The 26,069-nt window shown below is 49.1% G+C and overlaps 1 protein-coding gene across 1 annotated transcript in view; it reads left to right on the top strand.

Moving 5' to 3' along the window:
• The window catches only part of KCNQ3 (potassium voltage-gated channel subfamily Q member 3), a 316,047-nt gene that overhangs the window by 266,285 nt on the left and 23,693 nt on the right, over nt 1-26,069 (top strand). The window contains exons 5-9 of the mRNA XM_043601782.1: nt 3,904-4,059; nt 5,273-5,383; nt 6,971-7,066; nt 8,382-8,476; nt 15,640-15,666. Coding sequence (XP_043457717.1) covers nt 3,904-4,059; nt 5,273-5,383; nt 6,971-7,066; nt 8,382-8,476; nt 15,640-15,666 — 485 coding nt within the window. The remainder of the gene's footprint in view (nt 1-3,903; nt 4,060-5,272; nt 5,384-6,970; nt 7,067-8,381; nt 8,477-15,639; nt 15,667-26,069) is intronic.

Raw genomic sequence — 26,069 nt, 5'->3', positions numbered from 1 at the left:
TGGCGGGAGACCGAAGGCAGAAAAAGAAACTGCTTGTCAAGCCCTGCGTGCCATTCCGCCCCCGACACGTCCCCGCTCTTAGCATTGTGCTGTTCCCAGGCCGCAGCATGGCTGCTGGGCCGCCATTCACTTCCGGGTCAGGCGGTGCGTTTAGGAAGTGAGCACATGCCAGGATTCCAGCCCCGCTTCCCCACTGATTAACCTTACTCCCCACTCTAAGCCTGGTGAAGGAGCCCTTGTCAATTCTTCTCTTCATCCATTCATTCAAAACCTCTGTCCTCCGGGCCGGGTCCCACGACTGGCTCCTCTGGGTGTCGGCAACACAGAGTGGAGGCCCGTGTCGCACGGGGTGAGGATTTCAAGGTTAGGATAGGCCAGGCTGTGCTGCCGGGACAAAGAAGCCCGGGGTTTCTGCCACTTCGCGCAAAAATGCCGCTGTCTTCTCACTCGCGTGGGGTCTGACGTGAGCCTGGAGCCCCCTGCGCCGCGGACTTCAGGAACAGGCAGGAAGCTGCTGCCGGCATTCCCCCCACATGGGCTCCACCCTAGTCCCCCAGTCCCAGTCTGATCGCAGGGTGGCTCAGGCACGGGCAGGAGTCTGTGGACAGAGGATGGGGGGCGGGGGGCAGCCACAGGCCGTGACCAGCGAAAAATCGTGTAAAGTCAGAATTACCTTGAAGAGCCTTCTGAATGTCTGCAAAGCACCGAACTGGGACACATTTTCACTCCTTTTCAGTGCCCATTATGCTACTTCTTAATAATCCAACAAAACCAATTTTCCTCTGCGCTCATGAACAGACCGCAGTTTCCCCAGCTAAACACCAGATGAAACTTCTGACTCGCACTTGGGGGCCGGAGGGTATGACAACACATAGGAACACGAGAGCTGTGCTCAACGAGGCGAGAAGCTCGTGCCCAGACAGTCACTGGGGAAGGACCATCCAGTTCACCTTTCTCTTCTTGAACCTGCCCGGCAGGGCCGACAGTCACCAAAGGGAATGGCCGGCTGGCTGGGTTGCCTGCACCATTGAAACCTCTCTGGGCTGTAAAGTGAACTCACCAAAGGGCACTGTGCACGTGATGCTGTGGGGGAAGCCGGACCTAAGCAGTGAGCAGAATAAGTGTTACGGATTTGGAGAAGTCTACTTGGGACGTAGCGAAAGCATAAGGGAACTACAGATGAGCTCCGTCTCCTTGAGCAAGTGAATGTTCGGGAAACTTGCATCGTGGAGGTGACGGGAATCTCAAGATGACCCACTGCTCTTCATGGGGAAGGGCAGTGTGGGCAGTGAGACCAGTGTGAGCAGCGGCACGAAGCACCCCTCTCAGCGAGACCTACTGACCCAGAAGGTCAGAGAGATGGGGCATATGGATATGACCCACTTTGTTCCCCGGGAAGACGTAGCAGGGGCGTCAGACCTAATCTTCAGACTGTGTTTGCCAATAACCTTGACTTTCTTCTGCCCAACCTACCGTGCTGACCTTTGAAATCGGAATAGAATGAGAGAAATCGAAAGAGGCTTAGGGATCCTCTGGGTCAGGGTATTCGAAACTTCGGTGAGTGGCCGATCTTTGCCATATCCCTGCACCGTCCTTACTGTTTCTTAGCATTTTTTCTCTTAATCAACTCACTTTTGTGCATTCACTCCTACGTCCTAGTCTATCATGTGATAATATCCACGAGATAATGGGTTTTATGGTCATTTTAATTTATGCTAATTTTTAATATAGTTTAAATCAGTAAGTGACTCTTTAACATAAAAACTGCCTGTCTTCCTTCCATGAGGAGTACACGTGTCACTTTGAGGAACTGTGATCTGGTACTTCCATTTCGAAACTAAAGAAACGAAAGCTGGGGAGGGGGATAATTTGCCAGGATCACACAGGAAATCAGTGGCAGGGCTGGGTTCCCTATGCCACGCTAGCGACCCCTGTTGTTGATTTCCCAGTAGCGCCGAGCTTTATCTTGGATCTGAGACGTTCTGCCCGGAATCAAGTCTCCTGAGTCCTGGGCCTTGTCTCAGAGGCAGCTGTCAGTTTTTCCTGCCTCCCTACCTCCCTGTGAAGTCTCGGGAGCTGTGATATTGAGGATCCCTGAAGACAGAACTCTTCCTCTCCTCCTGGAGCTATACACTCATTCTGTTAATGATGGAAGGAAGGACCATATTATTACCACAAAGACAAGAAACAACAAGTGTTGGCGAGGATGTGTAGAAAAGGGAGCCCTCATGCACTGTTGGTGGGAATGCAACTTGGTGCAGCTGCTGTGGAAAACAGTAGGAAGGATCCTCAAAAAAATTGAAACCAGAAATATCCTATGACTGAATAATTCCACTATTGGGTATTTACCCAAAGACAACAAAAACACTAATTCAAAAAGATATATGCACTTCTATGTTTATTGCAGCATTATTTATAATAGCCAAGACACGGAAGCAACCTAAGTATCTATCAATAGACAAAGGGATGAGGAAAATATGGTGTATATACACAATGGAATATTAGCCATAAAAAAGGACAAGATCCTGCCATTTGTGAGAACATGGATGGACCTAATGGATATCATGGTAAGTGAAACAAGTCGGCAGAAAGACAACTACCATATGATTCCACTCGTAAGTGGAATCTAAAAAAGACAATGAAGAGAGCCCAAATGTCCATCGACTGATGAATGGATAAAGAAGATGTGGTGTATATATATATACAATGGACTATTACTGAGCCATCAAAAAAGAATGAAATCTTGCCATTTGGAACAACATGGACAGAACTAGAATGTATTCCACTAAGCTAAATAAGTCAGAGAAAGACAAGTACCGTATGATTTCACTCGAGTGGAATTTAGGGAACAAAACAGATGAACGTATGGGAGGGGGGTAGAGAAGAGAGGGAAAGAAGCCGTAAGAGACTCTTAATGATAGAGAACAAACTGAGGGTTGATGGAGGGAGGTGGGTGGGAGATGGGCTAGATGGGTGATGGGGATTAAGGAGGGCACTTGCTGGGATGAGCACTGGGTGTTGTATGGAAGTGATGAATCACTGAATTCTACTCCTAAAACCAATATTGCACCATATGTTAACTAAAATTTAATTTTTTAAAATTCTAACAAATAAATAAAATAACAACTAACAAATGAGTTAAGTAAAAACCAGAATCAGACCTTTACATACAGAGAACAGAGGCTCCTGGGTGGCTCAGTCAGTTAAGCATCTGACTCTTGATTTTGGCTTAGGTCATGATCTCACCGTTTGTGGGTTCAAGCCCCGCATCGGGTTCTGCACTGGTGGCTCAGAGCCTGCTTGGGATTCTCTCTCTCTCCCCTCCCCACTCTGCCCCTCCCCTGCTCACACACGTGTGTTCTCTCTCTCTCTTTCTGTCTCTCTTTCTCTCAAAAATAAATAAATAAACATTTAAAAAAAATACAGAGAACAAACTGATGGTTGCCAGAGGGAAGGAGGTAGAGGGTTGGACAAAGCGGGTCAAGGGGAGTGGAAGATACAGGCTTCCAGTGATGGAATGAATAAGTCACAGGAATAAAAGACAGCATAAGGAATATGGCCGATGACATTGTAATAGAGCTATAGCGGGACAGATGATAGCGACACTTGGGGCGAGCATAACATAATGTGTAACCTTGCGGAATCACTATGTTGCACACCTGAAACTAATGCAATGTGTCAACTATACTCAAATTTAAAAACAGAAAGAAAGAAAAAAGGAAAGAATGACCGTATTACTGATCCCCTTTCATGGTGACGGGAGGTGAGGCTCAGGGAGGTACGTAACCCGCCCACAGTCACAATGTTCATAAGCCCGGACTCCACCTCCAGCGTATCTGCCTCCGGCATGCATCCAGAGCCTTCTCAGTGACCACCGCCCTTGTCCACTGCTTGCTCTCCCAGGAGCTCATCACCGCCTGGTACATTGGGTTCCTGACGCTCATCCTTTCTTCATTTCTTGTCTACCTGGTTGAGAAAGACGTGCCCGAGGTGGATGCACAGGGAGAAGAGATGAAGGAGGAATTCGAGACCTATGCAGATGCCCTCTGGTGGGGCCTGGTGAGTCACCGTCTTGAAGGCCCCCCATGGGGACTGACTGACTGTTAGAGACAGAGAGGTGGAGGGCGCGGCATGGGTGTGCGCCTAGGTGGCAGCCGCGTGCACGCACAGGTGCGCGCACTTGGAATGGGCTTTTCCTTAGTGCTTACAAGTGATGGGAAGAGTCAGCGCCCATCATCACCCAGGGACCTTACTTCATTAGTTGTAGGCTGTTATCAGCTGAGCCGTGCATGTGCAAACAGACACAGTGGCAGGTGCACACACGTGCACTCAGACCTTCAAACGCACCTGGAGACCCACAGCCCCGTACCCAGCAGGGACACGTGTTACGAACACCAGCAGTTTCCGAAGGCTTACTTTGCTCCAGAGCATTGCTCTAAAGTCCTTCCTTGTATTAACATATTTTAAACACAATTTCTATTTTGAGTCCCTTTTTTTAAGTGGGGAAACTGAGGGGGCGACTGGGTGGCTCAGTCGGTTAAGCGTCCCGCTTGGGCTCAGGTCATGAGCTCGCGGTTTGTGGATTCAAGCCCCACGTCGGGCTCCGTGCTGACCGTTCAGAGCCTGGAGCCTGCGTTGGATTCTGTGTGTGTCTGTCTCTCTCTCTGCCCCTCCCCTTCCTCTCAAAAATAAAGATTAAATAGAAATTAAAATAAAATGGGGAAATTGAGGCATGAAGCGGTTAAGTATGTAATGAAGCCAAGACAGATCCCTGAGCCAGTTAGTGGTGGAACCTGGGATTTAAACTCAGGCAGTCGGGCTCCAGAGGCCACACGCTTAACCGCTCTGCTTTCCCGTTCTCCATATTCATAAGTATGTGTGCACGGTCAACTACACTTGTAAACACACCCAGAACTATACAACACCCATCGGCACAGACAAGTGCACACATACACCATATGTATAAACGCACTCATAGGCACGCATACATTGGGAAACATGGCACTACCCAAAATCACGCATATGTAAATATGCCAAGAATGCACATGCACGCGTTTGCAATTATTTGAAATGTTTGTTGGCTGATCGACTACAGGTAGGAAATCCGTAACTTAGAAACAGGTGTGGTCTCCAGGCTCCCACGTACTTACTTGGCACTTGGTACCTGGTCTCCCATGGGGGAAACATCCCCAGGCAGCACAAAAGGCCGACAGGGGCAGCTCAGCTGACTTCCCTCTCCCCGCGAAGGCTCATGTCTGACTTCTCTCTTCAGATCACACTGGCCACCATTGGCTACGGAGACAAGACGCCCAAAACGTGGGAGGGCCGCCTGATTGCAGCCACCTTTTCCTTAATCGGCGTCTCCTTTTTTGCCCTTCCAGCAGTAAGTACCTTCGATGTTTTCCCTAGAGTGACACGCGGGACCCCTCCGCCGCCCACCCGGCCCCAGCTGAACCTCCCAGGCGGACGCTAGCCCCTTAGACCCCCTCAAGTCCACACGCCGGGCTGTTCCAAGTCCAGTCCCCAGGCTGCCTTCTCTAAGCTCAGTGAGTCCCTCCCTCCTCTGGGCCTGACTCTGCAAAGGCATCTCTGACCCCATGCTGCCTCCCCCCTCCCCGACCGCAGACTGTGAGCTCCCTGGGGGCTGAGATTATATCTCCCACCCACGTTTTCCCCAGCGCCTTGCACGTGGCAGGTCCTTCGTCAAGGTGAGTTCCCTTCCCTTGTCCTGTCATTTCGTGTCCTGGCTTATGTAAAAACAATTCATTTCCCGCCAGAGTGAGTCTTGACCCGTGATAGAATAACCCACCAAATCCCGGCGCCCATGAGCGTAACAGTAGCAACAGTCCTAGAAAGCACTTGTCGGACTTACCCTGTGCTGGAATCGTGCCAAATGTAATCTTCATGACAACATTGTGAGTTTGGTGCGGTGTCTGTCGCCATTTTCCAGATGAGAAAACTGAGGCTCAATTAGGTCAGTCAAGTTTCCACAGTCACAAGGCTCTTGGGTTGTGGGTTCTGACTCTTAATTGTGAGGCTGGAAAGAAACTTCTTAGGGAAAAATCGCCCTTCCTCACCTCCCCACCCCCCACCCTGGTTCATCTCGCAGCCTTCCTCTTTAGCGATGCTCGTCCTCCACGGTAGCCCTACCTTGTCTGTTTTTCCTAAGCTCTCTGACCTTGGGCATATGACCTTCGTGAATCTCAGTCTCCTCATCTAGAATAGGTTGGGGGCTGTGGGGGTGCCACATGGTCTCCTCTAACTTGAAAAGGGCGTGGCTTCTATCCATGTAATCCACGTGTGAGGCCGACCTGGACACCAGAACAGGTCACAATTCTGGGAACTTCCGGTAGAAGTCTTAAGGGACAATTCCAGCACTAAAATATTTTTATTAATTTTTTAATATTTACTTATTTTGGAGAGAGAGAAAGAGAGTGAGCTCAAGGGGGGGGGGGGTGCAGAAAGAGAGGGAGACAGAGAATCCAAAGCAGGCTCCCTGCTATTAGCTCAGAGCCCATTTCGGGGCTCTAATCCACAAACCATGAGGTCATGACCTGAGCCAAAGGCAGATGCTTACCTGACCAAGCCCCCCAGGCGCCCCAAGTGGCTAAAATATTTTAAAATTCCACGCAACATTTACTGGGCATCTGTTCTGTGTCATACTTCTTCTTACTAAACAGCTCCTATACATGATTTCACTTTTTCCGTAACAAAATTAGGAGGAAGGTACTATTAGCCCACTTCCCGGTACAGGACGCCAAGGTGCAGTAGATAAGTGACTTGCCCAGGGATCTCACCACTAGAAAGCGGCAGTCGGGAACTGAAGCCAGGCCTTCCTGACACCGAGATTCCACTTAACCCAAAACCTACTCCCTGGCAGAGAAGAAGGGGGCCTTTGTGGCCCTGGGAGTGGGGGTGGGGCCCCCAGAGAGGCCAGCGGGGCTGACCCGGGCCTGACTTCTCCCTCCAGGGCATCCTGGGGTCGGGGCTGGCACTCAAGGTACAGGAGCAGCACCGGCAGAAGCACTTTGAGAAAAGAAGGAAGCCGGCCGCTGAACTCATTCAGGTCTGTCCTCCTGGGGATAAGCCGGGTCGGGACTGAGCTCATGCATCTGTGGGAGGGCCGGGGGGCTCTGTGTGCTTGCACCGCAGTGGGCGTGCCTGGGACTGGGGACAGAGCCCAGGACCGTGCTTGCTTGTGGGCGGCTATGGGCGTCCTGTCTGTGTGGCACCAATGTGACAGTCCCAACGTTCTCCCATCCACGTTTGAAGACGAGCGAGAAAGAGACACGGGACTCGGAGAGGGACCAAGGCATCAGCTGTTTTACTAACCGTATTGGAAAATTTGACTCTGGGTCCATACTAGGCTTCTCCTCCTCCTACTTCCCACCCCTCTCCCGACCTAGGGACCCACAGGGAAGAGCAGACCTAGAGTCCAAGGACTTAGCTCATCAGCTACAAGGAAATGTGGCCCCTCACATCTGCCAGTGAGGGAGAACCCGTGAGCCAAGACAGAAAGAGATGCCTTACGTGTGCCCAGTATGGGACAGCGGGCCGTTGGTCCTGCCCAGCAGACCATCATGCACCAGTGGATGTTGGATGCCTGCCAGACCCATCACTCCTGCCCTGTGGGCTGGATGTGGGGAGAATAGTGAGAGGTGGGGAGAAGGGTAGATGTGTTCCCGCTGAAACCTGAGGGAGATTCTGCTTCATGGTGTTGTGGGTTGTTGGGAGCACAGAGAAGAGGAGGGTGGAGTCCCCCGACTGCAGCTACGTGGGACCGAACGTGTGCCTACCATGAACCCGTGTGACGGTGTACCCTCGTGTACGGATGGTCTCTGCAGGTCTGTGGGTCTGACACCGGATGGTACACGATGTTATTCTACGTAGTGAAGAGTCCAGGCCAGTCCCAGTCTCTAAGGGTCTGTTCCGTTACCCCCCAAGCCCCAAACCATCATGGTATTCCTGAAGTTCTAGTATAATCGAGTCGAAACCTCACCTCCCAGGCCGTCTCTTGCACCCAAAGTGGCACAAAGATAGTGTGCACCCTCCTACCTGTTTGAGAAGTCTCAGGGAGCCTTGCAGCCAGAGTGAACCCTGCTCCTTCTGGGGATTTTATGCCCAGCCCCCTCCTCTCCTTCCTTCGCATTTCTCCACACCCCGATGGCCCCAGTTATGACTCCAAGATGGTGGGTCAGGGAAGGTTTTCTTCCCCAAGGAGCTACAAAAAGCCAGGAAGCCTGGCTTCTCTGGATACTACCTCAATGGCATATTTAAACTCTTAAGAGTCAGGGGCTTCACAAATGTTTTAATCCTGTGGGATTCTGTGTGAGTGTTTCAGTGCTGTCTGGTCATTCCAGCCCCTCCCTTCTCCTCCTCAGGCTGCCTGGAGGTATTATGCTACCAACCCAAACAGGATTGATCTCGTGGCAACGTGGAGGTTCTATGAATCAGTCGTCTCTTTTCCGTTCTTCAGGCAAGTGACCACCTATCTGAACGCTCAGGGTGTGACTGACCATCCCCGCCGTGGGTCTGTATTTGTGCCTGGTGGGCTCCGTCGTTTCTTGGAGAACAGGGCTTGGTTCCCAGACTGCGCCACACATTCGAATCACCTGGGAGCTCAAAAAACTCCCCCGGTTCACGGGCCACACCCCAGGCTATTTGATCAGAAATGCCAAGAGTGGAGTCCAGGGACCAGTACTTTCTTAATGTGCATTTATTTTTGAGAGAGAGAAAGAGAGAGTGCAAGGGGCAGAGAGAGAGGGAGACACAGAATCTGAAGCAGGCTCCGGGATCTGCATTGATAGCAGAGAGCCTGATGCGGGGCTCGAACTCACAAACCGTGACATCATGACCTGAGCTGAAGTCGGATGCTTAACTGACTGAGCCACCCAGGGCCCCCCAACATCAGTAATTTTAAAGCTTCCCAGGTGGCCCCAGTGTGCCACCGGTGGTTACCAACCAGACAGTGTGGAGGGGCTGAGAAGAGAAGGTTCAAGCATTGTTTGAGCAGGGCCGGGGTCTGAGGAAGTGGGAAGCCCGGGCAGTGGGCCTCGCTCACAGTTCTGGATGCTTCCCCTGCCTGGTCATGGCCTGTACACCCACAGACCGTTCTAGATGCTGGGAACAGGCAGGCAGAAGAAGCAGCAGGAGGAATCCTCCAATGACCCGGAGATGTCGTCTTGTGTTCTTAGAGGCGGTAGATTAAATTAAAGGCCTCGGGGGGGGGGGGGGGGGGGCAATGAAAAGTGTTGCCCACAGCCAGCACCTGTAAAAAGGAAGAGAGAGAAGTTAATAATGCCTAGATATCCAGTCCGTCCAAGGTATCTGAGTTCGTACTTCAATCAGCCCTCCCAGGCAGCCTAGGAAGCAGGCCAGAGGATCCCAAATGTTAAGAGGCATTAAAATCCGTGGAGGGCGGATGTCTGGGCGACTCACTTGGTTGAGCATCTGCCTTCGGCTCAGGTCATGATCTCACAGTGCATGAGTTTGAGCCCACGTTGGGCTCTGTGCTGACAGCACAGGGCCTGTGTCTGGTGTTCTGTCCGCCCCCCTCTCTCTGCCCCTCCTCTGTTCACACTCCCTCGCTCTCAAAAATAAATAAACATTAAAAAAATCAGTGGAGGGCTCTGGGAGCTCGGGTCCTATACCCGCCTCCAGCCATTTCCTAATAAAGCATCTTGGACAGATGCCCCAAGGCGAGTCTGACAGAGTGGCTCACGGTCTCCTCCCGGCGACAGGCTGAGTGGTCGGGTCACCAGGCCCCTCTCACAGGGGGGCGAAGCTGGGGCTCAGAAGCTTGGGACATTTTGGCCGATGTCTGCCACGTCAAGAAGCCCCCAAAGCCCGTGATCTCTTCACTGCCTGGGCTACTGAAACAGACTGTGCTTCTCCAGGGTGTAGACGCTGCCGTCCTGAGCCGGGAGTTTACGCGTGTGGAACAAATGCAGAATTGCTGTTGGATTCCTGGTTGGGAGGGAGAGTGGAGGGACCCCGAGGCTCACCCCTGAGCTGGGCCCTGCTCTGAAGCCCGTTTCTGCCCAGGCCTTTGGTTTCAGGGATTCTAGTGCGACCTGATCACAGCCAAGTGGCCCTCTCGGTCCCCATCCCACCCTCCCACCCACCTATCATGGGACCTGCAACCAGTGTCAGAACCCAGCCTCACATATCCCCTCACCCCTATCGCCAGATTGTGGTACAGATTTACAGAAATTCAAGAGACCTGGGTTCTTCTGGCTCGTTTCCCTGCATAAAACCTTCCAATGGATGACCGTGACAAGGAGAATAAAGTCCAAAACCTGACCATGAGCTACAGGGCCCTGAAAGCTGACCCCTGCTTGCCTTCCGTCTCATTCCTGCAGAGGCCATAGTGGCAGGTGCAGCTTTCTACTCCGGGCATCCAGTCCACCAATCACAGGTGACAACAAGCACAGGTGTGTTTAGATTAGCAAAGGAATCTAAACTTGATCCTGAGGGCAGAGAGAAGCCGCTTGAGCCCAAGGATGGCGTGATCAGATCTGTGTTTCAGGAAGATGACAGGAAGGGTGTGGAGGCGGGCTGGACAGGCTCGGGATTTGAGACGAGGAGACCGGTGAGCAAAAGAGTGCAGGAATCAGGGTGAGAGCCAGCCGGGGCCTAGCCCAAGGTAGATGCTTCAGAAGGACAGTGGGTGGAGGACCAGAAAGGGAATAAGACGAGGCGGGTATCTCAAGGAGTTACGACTGGCGAAGGAGTCAAGGGGATGGAAGAATCAAGGCTTCCAGAAACCAGCGATAAAGCTTGGGTTTCTAGGCTGCATCTTCTTACCTGTCATTAGATCCTTTGGCTCAGGTGATGGCCTCTGAGGTTTCCTTTGATTCTAAAATTCTGTTTTTGCCATCATCATTTTGGGTCGGGGATGACATCAGTTTTCTTTTGGGTCACAAGAGCCTTCGCAGGGGGAGGCGGCCTCCCTGGTAAAGGACAGAGTGACCTTGGACTTGGAGACGATGTGCAACCACACTGAGCTCAGAACCAAGATGCTTTCTGTTTGCTGGGCAGCCCCAGGTCTTGGCAACAGGCCTATTCTTTTGGGTTGATTTATTATAAATAAGGCATTGTCCTGGCTGTCAGAGACTCGGAGGAAGATGCTGTGTCGCAGGGCTGCTGTGATAGGGGAATGGCTTTTAAACTGAGAGAGAACACTTCTTTCTTTCATTCTTTCAAGGACAAAAGTATAAAGTCACTAGCAAGACTTAGCAAGTCCAACCAGAGTCACTTAGCAACCGTTCTGCAACAAGGCAGTCCCTTGGGAAAAAAAATGTCCCTGAACGCCAACTCCCTCCATACGTTCAGCGGTAAAGGTGATAATTCATTGGTGTGTCCTCACCTGTCCCCTATAGGTTTTTGTCTCTTGTTTATGCTTTAAAAACATATTGAGGTATGTTTCATATGCTGTAGGAGGGTCTCACACTAAAAAGTACCCCTTGAAAGTAAACAATTTAGTGGTTTTTAGTGTAGTCACGAAGTTGAGCATTCATCACCAACTGTCTCATTCCGGAACATTTTATTGCCCCAGAAAGAAACCCTAAACCCATTAGGAGTTACTCTGCTCCTCCTTTCCCCCAGCCCCTGCAAGCTCTTGCCTATTGTCTGTCTCTATTCTACCTATTCTGGACTTTTCATATAAAAATGAAATCTCATAATATGTGGTCATTTAAGTATGGTTTCTTTCACTTAGCATGTTTTCAGGTCTCATCCAGGTTGTCCTATGTATCAGAAATTGATTCCTTTGTATGGACGAGTAATATTCTATTACAGGCGCTCTGTTTTGTTTATCCATTCATCAGGTGACGCACATTTGGGCGGTTTCCACTTTTTGGCCATTATGCTGATGTACTCGTTGTGTGGACATAAGTTTTCAATTCTCTTGGCCTTATACCTGGGAGTGGAATTGGTAACCCTCTGTTTAACTTCTTGAGGAACCGCCCGACTGTTTACTGTGGTGGTGGCATCATCTTATGTTCCACTGAAAGACTTGGAAGAATGATGTTATTTAGGGGCGCCTGGGTGGCTCAGTCGGTTGGGCAGCTGACTTCAGCTCGGGTCATGATCTCACAGTCCGTGGGTTCGAGTCCCGTGTCGGGCTCTGTGCTGACAGCTCAGAGCCTGGAGCCTGTTTCAGATTCTGTGTCTCCCTCTCTCTGACCCTCCCCCGTTCATGCTCTCTCTCTGTCTCAAAAATAAATAAACGTTAAGAATGATGTTATTTAGCCCAGGCCTAGGAGTGGGGCCATATCAGCGTTTCCGGCTCAGTGCAGTCCTCTGTGAATTTGCAGGATATATCTGTTTAGGCCTAGCGCTGATGGATGATGGTATTGCCTTTTTGGTTTTCATTTTCTGTTACTATTGAAAATTATAAACTCATCGCTTTTGAATTAGAAAGAGCTTCAGAGGGCTATGAGTCCAAGCCCAGATCTTCTGATTTATTGGCCCAGGGAGACTGTGTCTCCTTAGTGCACGTAGGCAGTGGGAGTCTGAGACGGTACAGGGAGGACCTTAGGGGATGGTGGTTGTACATTGTTATGTGAAAGCACAGATGAGGGCAGACATTAGAAACTACATGTCGAGGCACCTGGGTGGTGCAGTCGGTTAAGCGTCCGACTTTGGCTCAGGTCATGATCTCACAGTTCGTGAGTTCAGAGTTTGAGCCCCACATTGGGCTCTCAGCTGTCAGAGCGGAGCCAGCTTTGAATCCTCTGTCCCCCTCTCTCTGCACTTTCCCTTCCTCCCCAAATAAATAAACATTAAAAATTTGAAAAAAAAAAAAAAGCCCTACATGTTGCCTTCCATTGACAGGGAACCTGCATACCATTTGGTTCCCTAAAGGCAGTGGTAGAATTATCTACAGTACATCTGTGCCAATGTGGTCCCCCTAGCCAGATGTGGCTTTTGAGCCTCTGTCTGTTACTCATGCAATTGAGGAATTACATTTTCGATTTTATTTCATTTCAACTTAAATAGTCAGATATGACCAGTGGCTACCATATTGGACATTGTCATTAGATATTAGAACTAAAATGGAGATAAGACTTAGGCCCCACATGTAGAAGCCTCTTGACCAAGAAGACCCAGTTAATTTTATGTATAACCAGAACCTTTTCCTTTTATGACCAGCGGCAAGATCACTAGAGTGCTTAGCGATGGAGAAGGGGGACATATCCAGTCATCCTTCCCTTTGGCCAAGTGACATGGGTCCGCTTTCATACATGCTAACTCATTGAGTCTTTAGAATGCCCTGGAAGAGCAGAAGAAGAGGTAACTCCATTTTCATGTGCAAAATGTTATAGGTGAAGAATCGAGAGCAACAGTGAGGTTCATTAGCTTGCTCAGTGTCGCCCCCTAGTAAGTAAAGAGGAGAACCCAGGTCTTATGCCAAAGCCCATTGTTATCTCTGGGAAGACAGAGTTTTTCAGGGAGAAAATTGGGTAAAAGTAAGATGAGACAAGGGTTACTGGGACAATAATATCTATTTCTGAAGACTCTTGTCGCGAAGGTCAAATTGAATAGGATGTGTGGAAGCACCTTTTACAGCACCTGGTTTACAGCAGGTGTTCAGTCTCCTCTGGTTGAATCTGGCCCAGAAGGAAGTATTGGTGTTACAGCAGGAAACGAAGACACTAAGAACCCATAGGAAGCCACTGCTAGTGACCACAGGGCTGAAACACCCTGTCTGGAATGTGGTTACAGATTTTTTATTTCTTTATCCCATTCATTCATTCATTCATTCATTCATTCACCAAGGCTTTACTGAGCCTCTCCCAAGTGCAAGTATTGTGTTTGGCATTGGGGATGTAACCGGCAACAGAAAGGGGTCCACTGTGCCGATGCTGTCACAAGGTTGATGGAGACACGGACGGGGAAGTGGCCCCTGGATGTTTATCGTTTGGGGGTTGTTGGGGCCTTGAAGCCAGCTCACAGGGAATAAAGAGTGACATGAAATGAGCGTGTGGGGACAGGAAGTGCACATGACAGCTGGAGAGTAATGTGGGGCCAGGGCATTTTCCTTGACAGGAAGGGTCTAATGGAGAGGGATCAATGTGGATGTGGGGGGAAGGAGAGGGACTGGAGGAGAGAGCAGGCAGAGGCGTGGGTTCTGAAGCACGAGTGGAGGATGGGCACGAGTGGAGTGTGAACCTGCATCCGTGTGCTCAGAAGGAAAGCCCAGGGCGCAGGGCCAGGTGTATGTGGCTGCCGACCTGGTGATGGGACATGGGGAAGCTCTCTCTCAGTGAGAAGTGAGTCAAATTCATAGCCTGGGAGGGAAGCCAGAGGTGGGAAGTGTGACGACAGAGACGGCATGGAATCCTTGTCTTGGAGAGTGAGGAAGAAATGGGGGCGGGGGGCTCTGTCTCTTTAACACTGCTCCCCACGGCACCCCAGCGCACCTCTTGGCCTCCACCCACCCCCACCCTTTCCTTCTCCTCTCAATGCTCTCCCCACCTCCGGAGTCAGACATCCAGAGCATTCTAGAAAGGCAGAGCGCTTTCTGTGCACATGCTTCAGGCAGAGAGATGGGCCCAGAGGAAGTGACCCGCCCAAGGCCACCTGGGACTCCACCTGGGAGCTGAGCCCTGAGCTGGAAACCCCCCAGCTGGTCCCTCTGCTTCTCTGCCATGATGCTTCGTATTCTCTCCCCATTTCTCCCATAGTCCACTTATTCATTCAGTATTTATTGTGCATTTACCATGTGCCAGGGCATGGGGTGCTCAGATGGCAGGGCTGGAAACGACAGAGGGCCTGCTCCAAGCAGCTCACAGACTACCAGGCAATTATAAAACAGTGTGATCAGAGCGCAGTGCCGTGTGCAAAGAGATTCAGCCTAGACCCTGGGGCTTTCGGTAAGAAACTCCAGGAGGGACCCCTCTGGCTGGAATTTGAGGGATTAGCAATACAGTTCTGGGCAGAGCCTGGGCAAAGGCTCAGAGTCTGGAATGTGCGCATACCCCACGTGGCCTCGTGGTCAGGACGGTGGGCTTCCCCTGGGTTGGAAGCCTGAGTCTGCTACTTCCTACTGCTTCCTACTTCTGCTACTGTAAGACCTTGAACAGCTTTCTTAACCTCTCCGTGCCTTAGTTTTGTCAGCAGGGAAATGGGAACGATAATACCACTTCCCTCATAGAGTCGTTTTGAGGATTAAATGAGTCGATCTATAAAAATAACTTAACATGGTATCTGCCTAATAATTATTGCTCAATAAATATTAGCGATGATGGTGGTGAGGTCGACTATGATGGCGTGGTGGTGACAGAGCGATGGGGTGTGTGGCTGCTGAGTGACGAAATTCCTGGTTTCCTGGCCTGTCCCCACCGCTACACAAATCCCTTGAGCCCAGCACAAGGCCTGGGCCAGAGGAAGTGCTCAGCAGCCATGCTCTGAGGCCCGAGAATGCAGAGCCACACCCTTGCGGCAGGGCCTGGGGTCTGGCTGGGGAAACCCGTTCCCCTTCACTGGGTCCCAGGCGCGTTCACCGTCTTGTCCTACGGCTCCACTGAGCACCGCCATCTTCGTCAAAGGGAAGCTTCCGGCACATTGTGGGGAGAGGGGAGGCTGTTCGTGTAATTTACACTCTTTATGTTTTTCTTTCTCATCCCCTCCTAGGAAAGAACAGCTGGAAGCTGCAGCCAGGTACGTTTCTGATCACGCATCGCCTTCTTCCCACCACCATGGCGGGACAGAGGGTCCGGTTCAATATGGCGGAGGGCCCCGGGGCAGCATGCCGGTTATGAGGCAGAGTTCGGGGCTCGCTGCCGTCGCTGACCACCATATTCCTCTGCCGTTTCCATGTGAATTTACTCAAGGACAACTCAGCTGTGATCACAGCCACAGCCACTTAGTGAGCAAGACACAGTTCTGTGCCTGGAGTCCCGCCTATGTTTGTCTCATTTCGTCCTCACAACCGCAGTGTAAGACAGTCCCGGGTACCCCCGATTGTGGGTTGAGGTTGAGGCTCAGAGAGTTTGAGTTATCCCTCTTGGGTCACACAGCTCTTGAGAGGCAAGATCAACATTCGGACTCAGGTCTGACTATTAAGACCGCATTCTTTCCATTAGATATTGCTTCATTTGCTTCTTGGGTTCACAGACGGCTCCTCAAAAAGTGAATCAAGACTAATTCATGATCCCCAGTAAACCATGCTCACTACAGACTGCTGCGGAGGCAGGTTGGGCTTCTGGATTATGAGCACTTGTGTGCCCCTCCCTTCTCTCTCCCTGTCAAGAAGATGTCACAATATCAGGGACACTATGGACCCTGCTCGAGACTGTAAAGAAAAAAAGATAACCTCTCACAAACGTCAGTTAAGTTATATATTTATAAATATAAATAACTATAAATACAGATGTCATTTAATCTGTTATGTTGAGCAACTACTTGTGAGGCCTTGCAGTCTCCTGGACACTAAGTTCAACATCTGTCCTTCTAGAACTGACAGAATTCAGGTAGGGAGGGTAGCAGGAGCCTGGGCCACATGATAGGGGGAATACTTGAAGACAGTGACCTTTGGGAGGCTGAGTCAAATCCTCTTGAATGGAGTCCATGATGGGGCCCCATCCCAGACATAATTCCTCTTGGAAGAAACAGTGACAGACACAGCAGTTAAATCACATACAGAACAGCTAGGACTTGCTGGCTCTTTTGTGCATGTTTTCGAAAGGATGGAGTGTTTCTCGCCTGGACCTGGTTTGGACTGTAGGGACGTTGGGGGAGATGGTAGAGGAGGGCAGGAATGAATGACAATGACCACGTCAGGGGACATTTGCTAGAGCAGCTGCGGCAGGTCACAGAGGCAGGCGGGAAGACCTCAGATATCTTCTCCCAGATACATGTGTAGAAGCCGAGGCGCCCTTCGTAGAAGAGGGCAGACTCACCCCAAATTGCGGGTCTCAAGACTGCCAGAGGGGTACTTGTCCTCTCCTTCTCTCGTGACCAAGAGGGTTTTGCATCCTGCATCCTGCAGGCATTGACGCTGTAAGTGAATTGCCACATCCACCTGAGAGCCTTTTCTATACAGACCGAACAAGATTCAGCCAAATTGCATTGGATTATGCGCTTCCGGCTTCATGAGAGCCTGGGTGGATGCCTTCTGAGGCTTTGCTAAGGATGCCGCCCCGGTCCTCAGAAAGGGGCTGCCTAGAGTCTCAGCAAGCTGTTCATGCGCCTCTCCAGAGCTCCGTTAGGGATGCAGAAGGAAAACGTGTTTCACGATTTCTCAGGGTGAGAGTTCCCAGGTGTTTGCTGGCTCATCCTCCCCGGGGAAGAAGAACGAGGTCAGTTACATAAGCCACTCGGTCCCCCTCGTCCAGGCTCAGGCACAATTATTTTGGGTTTGCACAGCAAACGGGTTGGCTGACAGATTGACAGGTGAACTACCAGGTGTGATTACAGCCGGGAGGCCGGGTGTGAGACCTAGAGGATGTTACGGGTGAACTGTCGACGGACACATCGATTCCCTGACCCCAGAGGGCAGGGAGCAGGGTGAGAGAGTGGTCAGCAGTGGACACGTGCATGCGACGTTTGCTCGCTGATGACCATTTTCCACCTTTGTGTTAGCGTCTTCAACAAGTTTCCGGCTAACTGGTGTTTCAGTCTTACTCATTGCTTTTTAAATAGCCAAAACCAGATTGGAGTTCATCTCCTTGTCCCCTCCAAGCACGGGTGGTCCACACTTCTGTTTATTTGTTGGGCTGATGTAAGTGTTCTCTGTGACTTAACATATTTCGGTTCTGCATTGGGGTAAGAAAACGGAAGTTCGTCAACTTAATGGAAAGAGCTCAAGCCCATGGTTGCTCACTAAGCCTGCCCCCCCCCCCCCCCCCCCGCCGACACACCTCAGAGGGTCGACACAGAGATGAGCTTCTCTAGTCCTGAGGACGGGGCCATGTTGACTGCTTTGATTCGTGCAGACTTGTTTGAGGAACCTTGGTCCCACTGACTTCCTACAATGGCTGGGAGGTTGGCTTGGATCATTTTATGCTTCTCGGGATCTGTGATTCTGAGGCTAATCAGAAGGAAGAGAACCAGCTTCTATTGTGGGCTTATGAGGAGCTGAGCACTTTTCCTAGGTTGTCTTAATTAATTCTTATAAAAACAGAGGCAGCTGACACACACACACCCTCACCCCTTTGTACCACTCATGGTGCCCCAGGTAGGGCTCAGAATTTCCCTATGAAAGCTTTTGTTCTGTATTGAGTCAAAACTTGATCTCTCGTCCTCTCTAGACCGTGAGCTAACACGGAGGCTGAAGTATAGGGGGTTACCCCCCCCCAAATATTTGCTGAATGAATAAATAAATGACTTAATGAAGGGAGTTTTGTACCATCATTTTACTTGTGTAGAGACTGAGCTCAGGCATTTAGTTAACTAGCACCTTAGCCAAGCACAGAAGTAGCCCAGGTGGGGATTTGGAGGGTGGGTCTGTGTGACTGGACCAGATCGTATCAGGCTGCGGCCCACTGCGGCACACTGGATTGCCATGCCCTCCTGTACCCAGGGGTAGAGCGTGAGCTCAGTGAGTCTCACAGACACATGAACTTGGCATTTGTTCCCTCTTGGCCACGATCTCCTATCTCATCTTTTCATATAGCTCAGTCCTTCACTTCATTTGGGACTCTGTCTAATGTCACCTCCTGAGAGAGCCCCTCTTTGACCCTCTACCCACACCCCATCAGTCTCTATGCCCTTAATCCTACTTCATTATCATTGTTAGCATTGATGACTATCTAATATACTATGTATTTGTTTCTCGTTTGCCTTCTGTACTAGATAAAATGCCTCCAAGGGGTTGAGCTCTGTTTTGCTCACTGCATTATCTCTGGCACCTAAAACAATGCCTGGAACACAGCCTGAGACATGGTTAGCTTTCAAGAGATATTAACGTACTGAAAAAAGTGGGTGGGCGAATGGGTGGATGGATGGATGGATGGTCAAACTCTTATTCTACAAGTGTCATAGACACAGTCAAAACTACCTTGGACTAAGAGGGAAATGTAATGGCTCACATAGTCACCCAACGAAGAGGGTGAGATCCCCAGGAAACAAGGAATGGAAGTCTTCTGGAATTTCTCTTTTCCTCTCTCATCCCCACTTCTTTCTGGTCTCACTCTCTTGCTGCCTTTCTGCATACTGATGACGATGCGGATGCAAGCAGCCCCACGACCACCTATCTTTCCCTCTTTCTGTATCTGTCCTTCACTCAACTCCAGTTTGAGAAACCCCAGGGAAGCACTTAGATTGACCCAGTCTGGGTCACATACTCATGCCTCGGACAATCTGTATGACCCAGAGAGAAAGAGGCTACTGCTGGCCAAACTCTGGGTCCTGTATCCACCTGTTAGTGTGGGTTCAAGATGCTATGATTGACAGCTCACAGTAGAGTCACTTGCTTGAAGTTGGCAGGAATCAGTACCCCAGCAGAACAGTGTCCTTTTCCCCAGCGTATCGGAGACGAAACACAAAGCAGACAAATACGAAGCTGCCCATGACAGGCATAAATTCCACCTGAAAATTTTCAAGTGCCTAAAAATAATACTGCATTAAAGAACATCAACAAAAGACCATACTGAGGCTCATTTATTCTATGGATGATTCCAGAAAAGACTGGTAGTTTATGGTAGGAACATCACTTTAAACATCAATTGCAACTCTTCAGTAGACATGCAGCAGAGCCGATAATTAGAGGCATTTGTCTCATAGAAAATCGTGTTTTTGTGAATTTTCAAAACAGGTAACTCTGTTGACAGCAACTGCTTGCTCGAGCCATACTGTTTACTTTGTATTTTCAAACAATTCAATCTGAACAGCGGCGTCCGGGACTCGGCTCTTCTGTAGCCATCTTTGGAGAGGGAGGATGTTCATCCGAGCCATCTTCTTTATCTCCTATCTTGTTATATCCTTCCCATTGCAGAGCTCTCACATTTAGTAGAGGATCATCCTTTGAGTCAGAGAATTTAAATACAATCACAAGAATTTATGAAGAAGGCTTGCTGCTTTCCAGGTAAAGTTCTCAGCACATCTAGCCCTCATAGCTGCCCTGATAGGGAAGATAACTATTTTGAATCTCTTTTTTTATGGATGAGAAACCTGAGGTTCAGAGGGGCAAGTGATTTGCACACGGTCCTGCAGCTAGACGGTAGCAGGAACAAAACTGGATCTGGTTCATCTGGCTCCGTGATGTGTGGACCCAGCCACTTGGCTGGTAGTTTCAAGTCATTGGGAACAGTTAGGTAACTGTACTCAGTCACCGCGGGTGTCCCCTTTGGCTTGTTTTGTTTTCTTCTACTCTTCCTTGGCTCTCTGTGGCTGGAGTTCCTGCCATGAGAGGAGGTATATTTCACACGTTACTTTCTCCCTGTGACGTTGGCCCCATGAAATTGATCTCACAGGGTGACAGATGATGTGGGCAATAAATCTCTTTCCACGCCCTAGAAGTGAAGACTGTTAAAGGTACGCAGGAATTTAGAGATCAGTGAATCCAATCCCCTAATGTTACTGATGGGAAAATTGTTACCGAGAACAAAATAAGAGTCTTGGACACAATTCCATAGCTATTAATATTTTTGTCCCGCTGTGCAGCCCCTGAAACACTGGTCCCAGGCTGCAGAGTAAGATTTGGACCAATTTCGCTTAACCCCAGAGTGATCCCCAACATGCCCTGAGGGCTTAGTCTCAGTTTTCTTTTTGGAATATGGGGGAGTGTCTCTGAATTATGAGCTAATTGGGAAATAGGAATCCAAAACAGATCAAAATATAGGCCACATTTGCTGGGCAAAGCAGGATTGGCTCTGGGAGCAAGAGTGAATGTCCTAACACTTCCCACTACGTTTGACCTTAGGACCAGCCACACAGAACAGACACTCTCCCAGCCAGACACCTGGGGCCATTGCTTGTCTGACCCCATGGAGCACTGACAACCAGAGAGAGACCACGTATGACCTTGAATACAGAACTGACCTTCAATACAGAAGCTCACCCAATCAAGAAGATGAGTCAATGGTTATTTCACACACCCCATAATCAGATAATTCACCTCTTTCCATGGCGAAAAGCTGGTAGAGGACCAGAGATTTCTTCTCAATTCTTCTAATTGTGTGGACATTCCATATTTATGGCTCTGCTAAAGTATGCAAAAAAGATGGTCCTCCCTACCCTTCATTGTAGCCCCTGTCTACCTATGAGCGCATCATTCCGTAGCACACAAAAATGTGTTGCAGCTCTCTGGCTTGGTTATCAGACTAAAAACAGTCCTCATGCACCCACTGTGCCCTCATTTTTGCTGCCTTTTCCTGAGGATTCCATAACAAATGGCCACAAACTGGGCGACTTAAATCAATAGAAATTTATCCTCTCACTGTTCTGGAGCCTGGACGTCCAAAATCAAGATGTCAAGAAATCAAGGAATCAAGAGCCATATTCCTCCAGTGGCTGTGGGGGAAGAACCTTTCCTTGCCTCTTCCTAGCTTCTCGTGGTTGCTAGTAATCCTTGGCCTTCCTTACCCTTGCGGACCCAACACTACATTTTCTGCCTCCATTTCCACGTGGCCTTCTTCTCTCTGTGTGCATCTGTGTCTCTCTGTACCCAAACCTCCCATTCTTTTCTCTTATAAAGACACAAATTGTTGGATTAAGAGCTCACCCTACTCCAGTATGAGTACGTCTCAACTTGATTACATCCAAAAAGACTGTTTCCAAATAAGGTCACATTATAGCTATCAGGTCAGGGCTTGGGCATATCTTTTGGGGAACACACTTCAGCCTTTCACACTTGCCAAAGGCAAGCACAATTTGCTTGCATACAAGGTAGGAAGCTGTCTGACCAGATCCAGGACGCATGATTTTGAGAGGGACATTTATGAGAGTTAGAGTCCAATATCCCCTACACAGATGAAGGCACAAAGCCTCAGCAAGGTGAAACAACTTACACAAATCCCAGCCCCAATCGCACAAATAGAATTGGATCCTATGTCTACCTGGCTCCCTCCTGATCTGTGGTCCTCTCCTCTTTAACCAGGGACTAAAAATAATCAGTTGGTGGAATTAGGAGGTAGTCATAGCAACAGGAGCTGGGAACAGACTCCAGAATTAGACCATCAGACCTCAATGCCTGGCTGCCCTACTTACTAGCTGTGTGATCTTGAGCAACTCAAGCAGCCTCTCATGTCCTCATGTCCTTATCTGTGAAGTGGGGATAATAATAGGAACAGCCTCATGGGCTGGTTGGAATGGTACCTGTGGCCCAATACATAGCAAATGCTCACTAGAGATGAGTGCTGGCCAATTGGCAAGTTACTCATACATGAGATTTGGATACATGGAGAAAGCAATTCTTTTAGAAGAGCGACAGAGAGACCTCACATCAGTGTGTGAGTCTGTGTGTCCTCCGAGTACCAGCTGTAAATGTGCCGGAATCGTGCTCATAGATTTTCCCAGATTCACTGGATCAGAGGACTCCAAGTAGGCCATTGGCCCAGCTAACTTTGCAAACCTCTCCAGATGAGAGAGAACTAGACGAACACACCAGGGTTATTTCCAAGTCGTGAAGCTGTTGCTATAGCCCAACAGCCAACCCGGTCACAATCTTGCCTCCTCCTCCCTGCTTTATCTGTCCCCATTCTTTCTCAACCTAGACAGAAGCCCCCAGTCACCTGGCCTAGGCTGCCTCATCACTAGAAGGAAGAGGTTGGAATAGGGGATCCCTAAGCCACTTCAGGTCCTGTATGCTATGAGTTTGTGGCCATGGCGGCAGAATTGGACCCATGTTATTTTGGTGTGATGGACACTGTGAGTTATGGGTCATTTTTAAGAATCTTGAGTACATTGTCTTGGACACATTGCCAAACCTGTCTGCCTCAGTTTCCCCATCTATATAATAGTTATGGTGAGAGTACCTACCTCCTAGCACTATTGTGAGAATTCAATGCTTAGAAGAGAGTCTTACCCATGATGAGTACTACATAGGGTTTGCTTTTATTATTATCACTATTATTTTCCTGATTGGCATCCACACTTCTAGGTTTCTGTGTCTACATTCTTCTCCACATTGTTCAGGTCTGGTATAGGAGGCACATCAACATAGGTTTGAATCCTAGCCCTGCAATACTTCTCTCCTCCCTCTTACCCTCTGTCCTTCCTTCCTCCCTTCGGTTCTTTAACAGCCCTGCTTCATGTTAGGCCCTGAAGATTCCCAGAAAATTGGAACTCATTGTCTAGTGGGGAGGCAGAGGTTTCAACCAAAGAGGAGCAGTGTAGTGTTGAGGGTGCTGCTATGGGAATGTTACAGACACAAGGATAGAGAGAACAACAAAGGAAGAGAGCTCGGAGTTCTACCTATAGCAGGAGATCAGGAAAGGATCCACAGAGGCACTTTGCTTTCATCTGTCAAGGGCTAGTGGCTTTTCACCAGGCTAGGAGAGGGATTAAGACCTTAATTTTGTCCCTTCCGTCCTTCATGATTTCATCCTTCAGGCTAACAAGCATTGGGTCCCTAGGCCTATGAGCTTTCCACAGGCCATCTATTTCTATATGAGAAATCCCCAGGAATGCCAACTCTGTAAAGAAGATGGGCATGCAGGTGTCCCAAGGAAAATTCACAAAAGGCATAAATGAGTCTTCATTTCTCTACAGGGAAACTTACTTTGTAGCTAGTCACAAAGTATATGAGTTACTTGGTTCTCCCAGCTCTACTATGAACGAACGGTGTGAGAGCCTAGAGAGATTGCCATTGTCTTTCTCAGTGTTGATGCAATGGAGGCCATGTCACGCCCCAGCCCCTAATGCCACTCCACCTTGATCGTTGTCTAATCCCTATGTAAGATCTACTATTTCGTTAAAAAGAAACAAAGTCGAGATAGCAATGTTCATCCATGGTCTTTTCTCAGAGAGAAAAAATAGGACACCAAAGCCTCAAAGGTTTGGCCCATGGATGGTGACAGGTGTTTTTTGTTTGTTTTTGTTTTTTTACCTCTTTGTCTTCTCTGTCTTTCTTGGGACAGACCATGGTGCTAAAGGAGCCTTCTGAAAGCAGGCTGCATAGCTTGTGTAAGGCCCCACCCTTTCCATCTGGAGAGATGGAAGGTGAAAGAATGAAGGAGAGAAGGGGGAAAATTAGGGCTTTAACCCCTGTAGGTGGGATGGGCTGCTCTGTGCTGGTCACTCAGTCTGTGCTCATGGGGCGTTCACAGCAAATCACACAAGACTGATTGACCGCTTCTTCCAGAAGACTCTTCTCTTAGCTGCAGTGACTCTGTACTCCTGGTTTGTTCACCATCCATTCATTCATCACCCATCCATCTATCCTTTTTTTTTTAACGTTTATTTCTTTATTTCTTTTGAGAGACAGAGAGAGTGCAGAAGAGGGGCAGAGAGAGAATCCCAAGCAGGCTTCCGGCTGTCAGCACAGAGCCTGACTCGGGGCTCTGCCCCATGATGAGATCATGACCTGAGCTGAAATCAAGAGTCAGACACCCAATCAGCTGAGCCACCCAGGCACCCCCATCCATCCTCTTTTTCTCCCTTCCATCCAAGTACTAACCAGGCCCAACCCTGCTTAGCTTCCGAGATCAGACGAGATCGGGCGTATTCAGGCTGCTATGGCCGTAGACTCCATCCTCTTTTTCAGTGACTATTTGTTAAGACGTTTCTGTGTCCCAGAAACCATTTTAGGGATTGTAGCTTCAGATAAGAAAGGCAAGGTCTGTAAGTGTTTGCTTGACAGGATGCCTACCTTCCTGACACATCCCAAACTCAACTTTTGTTTTTCTCTTTGTTTTTTTGTTTTAATTGAAATTGTATTAGCTTTTCCAGGACACACATGCCCAACGAAGGTGACATGAGGAGGGACATTTTCTGCTCCTCCCGGCCCCTGGCCACCACCATTCTACTTTCTGTCTCTGTGACTTTGACTCCTCTAGAGTCAACAAGCGGGATCATATAGTGTTTATCTTTTGTCACTTGCTTATTTCACTTTACATAATATTTTCAAGATGAATTGCAGCATGTGTCCAAATTTCCTTCCTTTACAAGACTGAATAATATTCCATTATGTGGATATACCACATTTTGTTTATCTCTTCATTCCTTGATGGACTTTTGGGTTGTTTCTACCTCTGGCTATTGTGAATAGCACTGCTGTGAACATGGGTGTTCTTTTTTAAATGCAAAACTGAGGGGCACCTGGGTGGCTCGATCGGTTAAGCCTCTGACTCTTAGTTTAGGCTCAGGTCATGATCTCACAGTTTGTGAGTTTGAGCCCCATGTCTAATAGCACAGAGTCTGCTTGGGATTCTCTGTCCCCCTCCACTGCTCATATGCATGTGACCCCCCCCACACACACACACACACCTCAAAGATAAATAGAATAAACATTTGAAAAAATGCAGAGCCGATATACTCTCCTCAAAACTCTTGATGGGCTCCAAGTGCCCTTAAAATCAAAAAGAAATTTCTATTTTCCATCCTTAATTCTGAATCCTACTTCTAGAATCCCTGCCGATCTGGCCTCTGACCTCATGCCGCTCTGCGCCTCACTCATGATGTTCTGATCGTGTGCCTCCCTTTCACTACACGATCTCAGTGCTCGTGCCCCTTGCACCTGTATGTGATTCTTCTGCCCAGGGAGTGCTCACCCCTTTTCTTTGAGGCCTGGCCTCTTCTCACCCATCAGGTCTCAGCTTCACCATCCGGGCCACCATCATTTTAATCCCAAACTCCAGGGACCAGCTACTTAACTGGCCTTCCCATCCACCCAAAAGGCCTTCTCTGACCACTCCACCTAAGCTGACTTCCTGTTACACTCCATTACTGCGCTCTGTTTCCTGGTCAGATTTCTAGCAACGTATGCATCATTTGCTTATTGTGTGTTTTCCTGACCTCGTCATAAGCTCACAGGAGGCCGGAAACTATGTCTGTTTCAGTTACCACTGTATTCTCAGCAAGTTACCAAGAGCCTAGCACTTACAGGTGTAGACTGCATTCTCATTGAATAAATAAATAACATTAGCTCTATTTGACAGATAGAAAAAGTAAACCAGTAAGAG

This window comes from Prionailurus bengalensis, chromosome F2, assembly GCF_016509475.1.
Source record: "Prionailurus bengalensis isolate Pbe53 chromosome F2, Fcat_Pben_1.1_paternal_pri, whole genome shotgun sequence".
NCBI lineage: Eukaryota > Metazoa > Chordata > Mammalia > Carnivora > Felidae > Prionailurus > Prionailurus bengalensis.
Note: the sequence above shows the minus strand (reverse complement) of the source record. Positions and strands in the feature narration are given on the sequence as shown.